At 41.5% G+C, this 14,026-nt stretch overlaps 1 protein-coding gene across 2 annotated transcripts in view; it reads right to left on the reverse strand.

Annotated features, from left to right (window-relative positions):
* Positions 1-14,026, reverse strand: part of LOC136863044 (rho GTPase-activating protein 45) — a 363,658-nt gene that overhangs the window by 170,480 nt on the left and 179,152 nt on the right. For both annotated transcript variants that reach the window (XM_067139366.2, XM_067139364.2), the window contains exon 7: positions 1,472-1,729. In XM_067139366.2, the coding sequence (XP_066995467.1) occupies positions 1,472-1,729 (258 nt within the window). The remainder of the gene's footprint in view (positions 1-1,471; positions 1,730-14,026) is intronic.

Raw genomic sequence — 14,026 nt, forward strand, 5'->3', positions numbered from 1 at the left:
GTCTGTGAAGATCCGAAATTAAAATCCTGGGGCTGAAAGTGGCTATTGTACGCGAGGTTTTACTATTCCCATCCACAAAAGTACCAGGTTAGTACGTGCGTCTCAATTAAACATTTTTAGTCTTCAGTGCAAAGATTGACATAAATCCTTTCATCAATCAAATTGCAGTTTTATTCTTTTAGAGAAGAATGATTAATATGAAATCGGTTCATTGGAGTTCGTACTTGAAGATGCCTTGTTTCACCGTATGCATCCTCTGAACTCTACTTTACGCCGAAAGTGGATGCTGATGCAATCTTTAGAGTATGCATTCTTATCAGAGCTTAAAGTGATTAAATCATATTCCCAAGGAGGCATTCTTCACCTTTACGTCTCCGTGACACAGATAGGTCTTATGGCGACGATGGGATGGGAAACGGCTAGGAGTGGGAAGGAAGCGGCCGGGCCTTAATTAAGGTACAGCCCGATTTGCCTGGTGTGAAAATGGCAAATCACGAAAAATATCTTCAGGACTGCCGACAGTGGCTATGAGCTGTAAGTGTCCATATTTAACTATGGATTTAACTCGTGTAGGCCTAACTTGATGCATATCCACGAAGGAGGGTACTAAGAGTAAAAAAGGAATTCGCAGACCATCTAGCTCATTACAGGCTCTGAGTTCACTAACAAAATATTGCTGCCCATCAATAAGACCTGCAGATATTGGAGTGCTCGTAATCAGCATGACGAATTCCTCAGCCGTATTACGATATTTTTATGACCGGATTCCTTTCCTTTCATATCAGAAAACTCCTCAGTTGGCCTCACGAGGCTGAGTAAACACCAAATCCAGCTCTCAGGTGAAGATTAACAAACCTTGGATAAGACTAGAATCAAGTTATTATCAGCTAATAATCAGTATATTGACATATGGAGGAGTAGAAGAAGCTTGCGCTGAAGGTCACTGGGTAGAAGTTGGATGACTAGGCATAGCTGTACATCTTTGATTTCTTCAGGATACCGTACATGATGTTCGAAGACCTAAATGATCCCTTTCGTCACACTGAAAGCAGAGGAACGTACTCCTAACAGTAAGATTTACTGAACTGTAACAATAGAACTGCAGTAGTCAAGGGACCAGAGGGAATGGTAGGTTAATGCTAATACTAAGAGTTCTCGATTCAAACTAATCTATCCTCTATACAGCTATCACTATCAATTAATGCAGAACAGAAGAATGATATTTGCAAGCTGTGATCGAATTGTTATAAATACTTGACCTTTGTGCTTGTGTGTAAATTTGTTCAGTTTGAATACAAAATAATAATAATAATAGTAATAATAATAATAATAATAATAATAATTGTTTGACATCCCAATAACTACATTTTTATGGTTTTGGGAGACTTCATTACAAAACGTACATCTTATCTCCTACTAAGATATTTGTGATATGAACAGTAATGGGCTGTGGATGACTTAAGCCACTTACCTCCTCATTTATTAATGGCCGGATAGTCAGGGCCAGTTTGTTTAAACTTCTCATGTACTCCATTTCCAAGTGTATACGCTTCTCCACATACATCATTATATCCTTGGCATACTTGCTCCATGCTTTTGCTCTGTTCAGTGCAAACTCCACCCCTTGCTCAAGATGAAGTAACACCATATCGAGATGCAGCAGAGAAGAAGTCGGCTCTTCTTTCGCCAAATCCAAGCTCTCTTCATCTGGATCGAGGTTTTCACAGGACTGTAAATGAGAGATTTTACGTGAACAAAAACTCTGACTCTGGCTTCTGAGAACACACTAGTGTTGTATCAATTATCAGACCGCCAATCATTAAGTTTTAAGAAGGGAACCAGAATATAATTTCACCGATTGCGAATAGTACATCGTCAAGAATTGGAAATATTCAAGTTCTTTAGACTTTTTTCAATGGTGAAATTAGCAGCGCTTCGCCCCAGTGTGGCAGCGGGCTCATCGGTTGGAATTACACACGTCTCCAAGACGCTAGTGGATAGTGCACGCTTCGGCAAGACTCCGATGAATCATGTGCAGTGACAGAGCATTGGGGGAGATTTCTATCTCCACATGCTATCAATGCCTACCTTTGGCTTTCACTGCTTGATGATAGAATCAATATACTGTGCAATACCATATCTGTACGAAAGAGGCTAAGTGGGAGTTTTTAACTGATAAATGCAAAATGAGAATATTGCTAGTTGCTTTACGTCGCACCGACACAGATAGGTCTTATGGCGACGATGGGACAAGGAAGGGCTAGGAGAGGGAAGGAAGCGGCCGTGGCCTTGATTAAAGTACAGCCCCAGCATTTGCCTGGTGTGAAAATGGGAAACCACGGAAAACCGTTTTCAGGGCTGCCGACAGTGGGGTTCGAACCTACTATCTCCCAAATACTGGATACTGGCCGCACTTAAGCGACTGCAGCTATCGAGCTCGGTGCAAAATGAGAATAAACGGGCAAATTGCGTATATGGTTAAAAAATCACCTGTTAAGTACGGAAAAGATAAGGCAAGAATTACAAGTACACAAGATTAGTTATATAGGCCTAATTGTATGTAAAGAAATATATGAGTATATACCGGTACTCGTGTAACAAATACTTCAAAAGTAATTTCCTTGAAGTAAATCATGTCTTCGCACGCCAATCACAGACAACTATAGGGTAGAAATACACTGAGTGGCCAAAAGTTACGGGAAGGGGTGTTCCATTAGAAAATGTGCATTGTATAACCACTGAGCGTTGTGGCTAGCAGCGGTGTGGCTGAGCAGTCTGTCACAGACACCAGAGTCGTGAAGATGGCAACGCGCCGCGAGCTAAACGACTTTGAACGTGGGATGATCATCGGCGCACGGCGCATGGGTCATAGCATTGCGGAGGTTACACGCAAATTCGGATTTCCGAGGTCAACAGTGTCGAGGGTGGATCTTCAATATCGCAGAGAGAATGTTACCACCACTCTGTGGTGGCAGGCAGGTGGTTGGAGGACCACTCCAGTGAAGTTACGACCAGAGATTGGCCCCCCAGATCCCCCGATCTTAATCCAGTCGAGCATTTACGGGATGCAGTCGATGATGGTGTACGCTCCATGAACCCCGCACCAACTGTGGGTAGCAGTGCAAGAAGCGTTGGTCCAGATCCCTCCAGAACGATTTCAACACCTTGTAGTGTCAATGCCTCGCCGTATTGTTGCCATTTTGAGGGCTCGCGGAGGAGCAACTCGTTATTAACATCGCATTCAGTGACTTCCCATGACTTTTAGCCACTCAGTGTAGTACTACAAAACAATATTATAATTTACTTCTTCTTCTTCTTCTTCTTCTTCTTCTTTATCTGTTTACCCTCCAGCGTCAGCTTTTCCCTCGGACTCAGCGGGGGATCCCACCTCTACCTTCTCAAGGGCAGTGTCCTGGAGCTTCAGACTCTGGGTCGGGGGTTACAACTGGGGAGGATGACCAGTACCTCGTCCAGGCAGCCTCACCTGCTATGCTGAACAGGGGCCTTGGTGGCGGATGGGAAGATTGGAAGGGATAAACAAGGAGGAGGGAAAGAATCGGCCGTGGCATTAAGTTAGGTACCATATCGGCATTTGCCTGGAGGAGAAGTGGGAAACCACGCAAAACCACTTCCAGGATGGCTGAGGTGGGAATCGAACCCACCTCTACTCAGTTAAACTCCCGGGGCTGAGTGGACCCCTTTCCAGCCCTCTTACCACTTTTAAAATTTCGTGGCAGAGCTGGGAATCGAACCCGGGCCTCCGCGGGTGGCAGCTAATCTCGCTAACCACTATTCCAGAGAGGTGGACAGTTTCATCACACATCAATATTGATTTGTTTTAAAACGTGATTCTTTTCAAATTATTGTATGAAAGATGGCACATAAATGGTATACACCAGACGGGATAGCACGTTTCATAAATTACTACTTTTTGGGGCGTTCAGTAAAAGTTCTTCTCATCGGGAATGGTTACCACTATCTGGGCTTAAGAAGGGCATGATTCAACTAACTGTTGGCTTTCACTGCTTGATGATAGAATCAATATACTGTGAAATAACATATCTGTACGAAAGAGGCTAAGTGGGGGTTTTTAACGGATAAATGCAAAATGAGAATAAACGGGCAAATAGCGTATATGGTGAAAAAACCCTGTAAAGTACGGAAAAGATAAGGCAAGAATTACAAATACTTGTTCTAATGGAACACCCCTCCCGTAACTTTTGGCCACTCAGTGTATTTCTCCCCTATAGTTGTCTGTGATTGGCGTGCAAAGACATGATTTACTTCAAGGAAATTACTTTTAAAGTATTTGTTACACGAGTACCGGTATATACTCATATATTTCTTTACATACAATTAGGCCTATATAACCTGTCTACACATTCCAGTCATCGCGCCATAGTTCTCGTAAGTTATTCAGGTGATCAGTACGTGAAAATGAGAAGCACGACGCTCGTACCAAAAACGATTTCATGGACGAAGATTCCAGCATCATTTGTGTGGCTCATGGTACAAGTACAGTAGATATAAGGAAACCTATAAACATCATGAACTTCCTGAAGGAGCAATGGTTCTTAAAAGTCAGTCATCTTACCCACCCTGATTTGCTGGAAACGTGCTTGCATGGGAAAACTTAAAATGTTAATGGAACTCTGATTAGTGCTATTTGGAACCATGTGCCTATGGTGTTCTTGTGGGGTATAAAACTCTAAAATTGGGATACCATGATACTCTCATAACATTTAGTATGAAAAATCACTTGAGCACCTATGGATCCGACCAGGGCGCAATTCAGTCGGTGCTGGATATATTTAATAGGAAAATAAAAAGTGTTTACGGAAGAAGCTAATGCAAAAAAAGATAAGCAAAACAGCTAAAATAAGTCTAGAGGACAGGGGGACGAGTAATAACTTATGCAACAGGGGGATTTTTAAGTTTTTTTCAGGTAAGACTTACATCAAGGAAAAATTAAAATTATTTTCTCAGCTTTTGAATTAATTTAGCTTTTAGGTGTGCTCAGTTAAAATAATATCAAGGTAAAAAGTTGACTTAATTACATCTAGTACCGAGCAAGTGGCTGCGCGGTATGGGTCACGTAACTATCAGCTTGCATTTGGCAGATAGTGGGTTCAAACCCCACTCCTGGCAGCCCTGGAAATAGTTTTCCATGGTTTCCCGTTTCCACACAAGGCAAATGCTGAGGATGTACCTTAATTAATGCCACGGTCAGTTACTTCCCGCTCTTAGCCATTTCCTATCCCATTGTCGCCATAAGACCTATGTGTGTCGGTGCGACATAAAGCAAACTGAAAAAGAAATGTAGTTCTCCTAAACATGCTGTATCTTGAGCTTCCCAGTTTGTTTCATTATATCAAAATATGCCATCAGGAAAAAGATATGCGTAAACTGCATGCTTACATGTTTACAACTGTAAACAAAATTCATTATTATTACTTCGAAGAATCTCAAAATCAAATGCAGCAGGTAATTAATAGCGAAATGTTTATTCCTCAATGTAGCAAAGTTTCAAATCTGTAGGTTCAAGTGCTTCGAATCTGAGCGTATCTAAGAATGAGGAAATTAACATGTCAGAATAGACAGTACCTGATCCACTCAAAGGCTATCTAACACAGCAGAGTGATTTGAATGTGATATGTAGTCGTAATGACTATTGGACTTCATTACTGCAGCTCAGATGGGATAGAAATACTGTAAATACATAAAAATATTTTGCCAGCATGATGCTTGAACCGCAGTACATTCTTAAGCACCGCGGCTGCAGAAAAAGTATTTTAGGTATGCTTATATCGTAACATTCTAGTATCAACCCAGTATCTGATCAACACAGAGCGATCCTTTTATACCCATAGCATATTTCTCCACGTTCATTCGTTATTGCCATCTTATTGCTGGTTTGGCAGCAAAGCTTTCCTTCCTTCCTTCCTTCCTTCCTTCCTTCCTTCCTTCCTTCCTTCCTTCCTTCCTACCTTCCTTCCTTTCTTTCTTTCTTTCTTTCTTTCTAATCTGTTTACCCTCCAGGGTTGGTTTGTCCCTCGGACTCTAACGCCTCGAGGGAAGTGTCCTGGTGCGTGAGACTTTGGGTCGGAGGGGTACAATTTGGGAGAAGGACTAGTACATCGCCCAGGCGGCCTCACCTGCTATGCTGAACAGGGGCCTTGTGCGAGGATGGGAAGATTGGAAGGGATAGATAAGGAAGAGAGAAGGAAGCGGCCGTGGAATTCAGTTAGGTAACATCCCGGCATTTGCCTGGAGGAGAAGTGCGAAACCACGGTAAACCATTTCCGGGATGGCTATGGAGGGTATTGAACCTCCGTCTATTTAGTTGACCTTTCGAGGCTGAGTGGACCCGGTTCCAGCCCTCGTACAACTTTTCAAATTTCGTGACAGAGCCGGGAACCGAACCCGGACCTCCGGAGGTGGCAGCAAATCATGTTAACCACTATACCACAGAGGCGGGTGTAAACAAATAATACTAGTATTTCAAGCCATTTACCTACACAAGGACCTATCGTATGACTACAGGGGAGATGATTTCTTGTTAGCTGCGGGTTGCATAAATACGACGACTCATCCGGCATATTTTCAGAAAGTAGTCGGGCAAGGCATGTTCTTAAAACAATGGGTGCCGTATCAGCATTTTCCCACGAGGTCATTGACCCTTAGTGGCGGGAAATTTGAATTTTTGCTGAGTGAGCATTTTTGGTGCGGTCAGTGACGTCAGGCCAATGACGTCATTGTGATGTCAATATGTGAACAGGCCTAACACCACGTAGGTAACGTTATGAAGTCACAAAGACGTCTTAACCTAACCTGCAACCTCGGACGCTAACTTAACCCCATTGGGTTAGGTTAGGGACCGAGGTTTTGGTTTTGGGAGGATGGAGAGGGTCCTCTCCTCCCTCCCTGGGGGCTACCTCCCAGGCCCCTACCAAAACAGAGGAAAGGTGAGTGAGAGATTGCTCCCTCCCTCTCTCTCTCTCTTTCTCAAAGAGGACCGCATCCTTGGTCCTCGAACAAAAATATTGCCTGCTTCTAAGCCAGGCATGGCTGTCTTCCCTCGCAGGAAGACTGGCAGCCCGATCGCTCTCTGCAGTGCCTTTTTTCCATGGTCGTGAGGGTGGGGATGTGGGTGGAGCATGGGCGAATGGTAATGTGGCTGTGCACAAGGTCTGTCTAGGGAGGTCTGGTCACGCTAACACAATCCTTTGCGGTGGCGGCCATATTGGGTCTCAAATATCGTTGTTATGTGGGCGTTCACGATGTAATGATGTGAGTTATTACTTGTATTTTGAAAGAAAATGGGATACTGTGCCGCTCCAAAATTGTCAAAATAAAACAACTGACGGAGTTAGAGTGTTTCGCTTCCCGAAAGTTAAGCAAAGGAGAGCTCAGTGGATACAAAACTGCAGGCATGACAAATGGTAATATACAGATAATTCCGTCTTGTGCGCGGTTTTGTGAACTTATACACTCGTATTATTCCTGAATAATACAGTAATATGTTTGTATGAACGATGTTTTATATTTATAGGTCTTATTATGCATTTTCTTCTAGCGTAATTTTGAAGAATCGCTATTTGAACGAAAGGGGGCAGATGGATGGAAACTACTCAAGTGGAATTCCATCCCAACAATTTTCAACGTCCCTAATCCACCCAAGTCTTTGACATATGATAGGAAACCTCCCAAAAAAAGGGAACTGTCTTTCAAAACAAGCAAGGAAAGTAACAGGAAATGTGTAATAGTAGTATTGTTGTTTATGAAAATTTCCTTTTCATGCGTCCGGCTCCATGGCTAAATGATTAGCGTGCTTGCCTTTTGGTCACAGCGGCCCCGGGTTCGATTCCCGACAAGGTCAGGAATTTTAACCGTAATTGGTTAATTTCGCTGGCCTATCTCTTCAAACTAACAATTTGTGTCCGGCTTGTCATCATTACAACAATAATTGTTAATAGCAGTCTTTTACGGTACTGTAGTTATAATTTACAGCTATATTTCATTCACCTTAAATGCTCTATGGAGTACATTATCTGGCTGGACAAATACTTAAAGATCACAACACTCGCACTAACCAACTACTGTAATTTAACGTACCGTAGCCTAACATAATATTCTAATGTAATCCCTAAAATAGCTTAACCTAGGTTAACTCAACTTAATAGTGACTGAATTTCTATTTCTTAAGGAATCGTGTCTACCAATGGCTGTAATTTTCTTAACCACTATTATTATTTTATTATTATGATATGCATGAACGTTAGGACTCAGTTGAGAGCCCCGTGGTCGCCAACCCACGCCCTAGTTAGGAGCTCCTGACGCCCCTTTCAGTCACCTCTTATGACGGGCAGGGGATACCGTGGGTGTTATTCTATTGCCCCCGCCCACAGGGGGAAATCAATCTGGGTTGTGACTACGAGGCCCTTAGCTGAGTCTTGAAATTGCTTTCACTTGTGTTTGGCTCTCACCTATTCTATCCCATCCGACTTCCCCTGGTCAACACTTGTTCTTTTCCGACCGCGACGGCATTAGCGCATTCGAGGCCTAGGAAGTTTTTCATTTCCACGCACTTTGTGGCCTTCATCTTTCTTTTGCCGATACCTTCATTTATCGAAGTGTTGGACCCCTTCCATTTGTTTTCTTATGTTTAGTGTTTATAGACGATGGTTGTCCAGTTGTACTTCCTCTTAAAACAACAATCACCACCACCACTTGGTACTATATAAGCTGCATGGGTTATCAATAAACTAGTTAAGAGTAGCTAAGAACGTCACTCTTGTTGCACATGTGCAGATTATTTTTGCCTTAGAACCCAAAGAAATACCACATGAATGGATAACAACAGTTACCATACATCATTTAATGCACTCAACTCAAAAGGCATTCGGTGTTCGTCAATATACTGGGGTAACCCCTTAGAAACGCAGTATCGGTAATTACTTTCTTTATAAAGAAAACGCTGAAGGTAATTTATTACAACTGTCTCTTAGTACTTTAAGTATAGTACTTCAAGTTCAGTATTTCATGTACCGTTAATAAAAATAATAATGACACAGGTACTGTACAGATTTCAATGTTTCTGTCAATAAGATTACGTATTTGACAAATAATATTAATAGGAAACACAGTAAGACCAAGTTGTAAGGAAGTAAAAGAGTAGGACATGAGCTTTCCTGTTGATTCTTGTTTCTAAAAAAAAATTCAGGCTCTGCTAATTATCTTCCTATTCAAATAGCTGTGAATGTATTAATATCATTTAAGTGTTATACAGTTATATATACATGAACAGTACATGCCCAGTTAAATTATTTACGAAAAATAGTTGTTGTTCTGTTTTTATTTCAATGTACGGCACCGAAATCCTCTAAATTCAAATGCACTTGCCTTTGGTTACGCTCGCTTAAAGACCCAATATGGCGGCTCCATAAGAAGCATTCGTGACTTGACCTCCCTAGACAGACCTTGGCTGTGCACTAACACCTCTCCTCTCTCTCGCGGCGACTTGGTGAGTTACTGTGTGGAGGGAAGGGGATACATATAAGTGCGCACCCATGCGGCTAAGAAAAAAGCAGGGTTTACGCTGCTTAGCAGCTAGTTCCGCACTAGCAGATAGTTCATTGTTTTTCCGCTTGTTAGTGCATGCACACAAGATGACTGGCACACGCTTTTTGTAAGTGATTTAATCCCATGCATTCCCTGATCTTATGTTAACTTGTTCATAGGAGAAGAGAGGTGTGCGTGGAGGGGGAACAGACAGCATGCATCCTATACCAAGTAGCGGAAGCGAACAAGGTGGCGTCACGCCTACCAATTTTAAATGGATACAACCTATATTTTATGATTAGAACATACATTGTCGGTTGTTATCTTACCATGCTAATACATTTCAAATCTACATGTATTTTGTAATGAACAGTAAAGATTTGAATAGTCAGCATACATTCTCTTGTGCTCTGAACAGAAAAGAACATCTACTTGTTTACTTTCGGTGAATGAAAGAACCTTACCAGTTTGATACTTCACCTTCATTATAGAACTAAGACTAAAAGGGAAAGGAGGAGAAGAAGACTGCCATTCGCAACTAGGTTTATCAGATCTCACTGGAGACATAACAAGGGAATAGCTTGTGTGCATGTGCGAGAGGGTGAATACATCAGCTTGCAAAGAAAGACGTGTTGAAGTACACTATGACAGCAAGTTTGTGAATTACTGTAAAAACAAATGGCAAAATAAGAACGGATGACACAGTTTATCCTTTCTACATGTGATGTCCCGTCTACAACGGTAGGTGCAATTAGCTCGTCGTTGTAACTCATATGCGTCTTTACTTTGAAGGGCTATTAAGCAATAAAACTCCTACGACGTAATTCTTCCTCTATTTCTCGAATCTCTCATTCATACTCTGTGTAACCAGCATCTTGATAAGCTCTTAAGAGTTATAAACGATCAACGACTAAGTTGAGGTCATTCTTACATCTGCATAGGGTAACAGAATATTGCTGTTGACATTGAGAATACGTGTAGACAGTTGATGCGTAGGAAATGGAAGAACATGTTCTGATGTAGTACAGGGTATGTGCTTCTGCAATGTCACATGTAGTTAAAAACTTAACACGGTTTGATAATGAAGATGCGCTGAAATCTTCTTAATTTTCTTTATGCTTCTCTTCTTGTGATGTTTGCATAGCGAGAGAACGTGTAGTCGGGTTAGAAAATAAAGTAGAGTGAATAAGTTCCGATGGTAAAGAAACTTTGAGTTCTTCTTCCTCTTCCACCTTATGCATCTCCTCTTCTTGCTTCTCTTCATCTGGTGGTGTGAGGTAAGTAACAGAACTTGCTGTAGGCTGAGACGATGTCGTATCGTTCGGATCACGCTTCTTTATATTACCCTGTCGACATTTAGTCAAAGTTTCTAAGCGTTCTCCTGGTAGATTACTTAAACAAATGTGTATAGAATTCACATGTCGTGTGAGATTATCACGCTTGTTGAATGTAGCAGTACATTGTTTGCATGCAATATTCCGAAGTTAAGATTTACAGCTTTATGTCGTTGATAATTGTCTCGTCTTGAAAAATCACACTACAAAGATCACGCATAACCACAATAGATGTTTTAATATTAACGTGCACACCTAGGTAGATATGATGCATAGGTTTACACTGCAACCGACAATAACAACAACTGTCCATCTGTTATAAGTAGAACTGATTGTTCTGTGAATATAAGTAATAACACATTTCCTTTTCTTATAGAACTACAAATTCTTTAACTGGAGGAGTGAACAGCGTTGTGGTCTTCGGTTTAGAGGGTCCCTGGTTGGAATCCAAGCCGTGTCGAGAGCTATAACCGTCAGAGCGACTCACCCTAGTTATTATTATTTTCTACGGTGAAATGGTCAGCGTTGTGGCTTTAGAGGATCTAGGGGTTCGACAAAAGTTGCAACCGTTAGAGCTGCAACCGACAATAACAACAACTGACGGTCTGTTCTGTTATAAGTAGAACTGATTGTCATGTGAATATGAGTGTTAACGCAAATCCTTTGAAATCTATCTTTCTTATGCAAGGTATACCATGTTACAGGTAACCTTTGTACTTACTGCTCTTTATACTATTTTCTTGTACATTCTTATCTTATCTATCTAAATATCCGCCTCCTAACAGAAAGTTCTATCCTCAATATAGAACTAGTAGCTTATAATTACTTCCTCATCCTCCACATAGACTCAGACTTCCCCCTCCTTGCTCATTATAGAACTACAAAGTCTATAAGGGGAAGAGAAGGAGATTGGGGAGGTAGCCTATAAGAAGGAATAGGTTCTCAAACGCTACTAGGCTTATTAGGAGGAGGCGGCGGAGGTAACAGATCCCCGCTTGTGACATACCAGTCTACTGAGGAGGGGAGGAGGATAAGGAGGAGGAAGTCTAAAGTCTATTAGGAGGGTGAAGAGGTTGATATTACCTATTAGTTCAATAAGGAGGATAGACTTAGACTTCCTCTTTATCTTCCTCTTCCTCATTCTAATTAACCTAGTAGTGTATGATAACCTATTCCTTCTTATAGACTTTCAACTCATCCTCCTTCCCTTCTCCTTATGGACATAGTAGTTCCATAAGGAAGAGGGAGGAGAAAGTTTAAGTCTATGTGGAGGAAGACGAGGTAGTTATAAGCTACTACTTCTTTAAGGACGATAAAACTCTAGATAGCGAGATGAAAAGTTAGAAACATTGTTATTATTATTATTATTATTATTATTATTATTATTATTATTATTATTATTATTATTATTATTACTATTATTATTATCATCATCATGGTAGAAGACAGTAGCGTTCGACTGTCACCAACGCAATATAGATTAAGGGCCGTTAATAATAATAATAATAATAATAATAATAATAATAATAATAATAATAATAATAATAATAATAATAATAATAATAATACTCTATATATTAAAATAGTTTTCGAAAAACAGCTTTGGTAAATGCGTCAGTCCGTTCTACTGGACCGATTTGCTTCATTTTGGTTTTATTCTCTTCGGAATTACCTGCCGGTGAAACATGAAACATTATTAGGTCTCTAAGTTCAGCCAAGTTTGAGTAATCATAAATCAAATTATTAAATGATCACAATAATTGCAGGCGCAGTCATTGCATACAGCCATGTTTCATTATTACCTGTCATACACTTCCTCTGATCACGGAAGAATACTACGGTATTCCCTGCCAAATACTCTTTGATTGTCTATCCTCGGCTTCCTGATACATTCAACAGATGGCAGTGCGTTCCTAATAGTTTACATACTGCTAAAGGTAAAACGTCTACGTACAAACAGAACAAACAGACCCCATCCTGACATCATCTAGGAACACACATCGAAGGATAACGGAATAACCTAGCTATACTAAAAAGAGTGAAGGCCATGTATCTTAATAAAGTTCTCTTCTCGACAAAAAGAAATGCTCCTTCGAGACTAACCTATGAGCTTACAAGACAACCGTTCTATATAGAAGAATGCGATTAAATATGCCATTGCCATCCACGACACAATACCAACCATAATATCAAGAGCTGCAGGATAAACAAGCGAACAAATACTTAGCAGTTTACCAAACAGACGGTATGATGACTTCAGAATGGATAATAATAATAACAATAATAATAATAATAATAATAATGTAGTGGTTAGCGTGATTAGCTGCCACCCCCGGAGGTCCGGGTTCGATTCCCGGCTCTGCCACGAAATTTGAAAAGTGGTACGAGGGCTGGAACGGGGTCCACTCAGCCTCAGGAGGTCAACTGAGTAGAGGTGGGTTCGATTCCCACCTCAGCCATCCTGGAAGTGGTTTTCCGTGGTTTCCCACTTATCCTCCAGGCGAATGCCGGGATGGTACCTAACTTAAGGCCACGGCCGCTTCCTTCCCTCTTCCTTGCCTATCCCTTCCAGTCTTCCCATCCCTCCACAATGCCCCTGTTCAGCATAGCAGGTGAGGTCGCCTGGGCGAGGTACTGGTCATACTCCCCAGTTGTATCCCCCGACCAAGAGTCTGAAGCTCCAGAACACTGCCCTTGAGGCGGTAGAGGTGGGATCCCTCGCTATGTCCGAGGGAAAAACCGAACCTGGAGGGTAAACAGATGATGATGATGATGATAATAATAATAATAATAATAATAATGCTATTTGCTTTACGTCCCACTAGCTACTTTTACGGTTTTCAGAGACGCCGATGTGCCATAATTTTGTTCCGCAGGAGTCAGTAAATCTACCGACACGAGTCTGTCGTATTTGAGGACCTTCAAATACCATCGGACTGAGTCAGGATCGAACCTGCCATGTTGGGATCAGAAGGCCAGCTCCTCAACCGTCTCCTCAACCACTCAGCCCGGCGCCAGAATAGATGAATTCTGACTATGAACTGCGGCATACCATAACGCGCTTCTTATTAAATGTTCATAAAACCATTGAAAAGGGCAGGTAAAACAATATGACTACGCCAGCCATATCA

The sequence above is a fragment of the Anabrus simplex genome, chromosome 2, assembly GCF_040414725.1.
Source record: "Anabrus simplex isolate iqAnaSimp1 chromosome 2, ASM4041472v1, whole genome shotgun sequence".
NCBI lineage: Eukaryota > Metazoa > Arthropoda > Insecta > Orthoptera > Tettigoniidae > Anabrus > Anabrus simplex.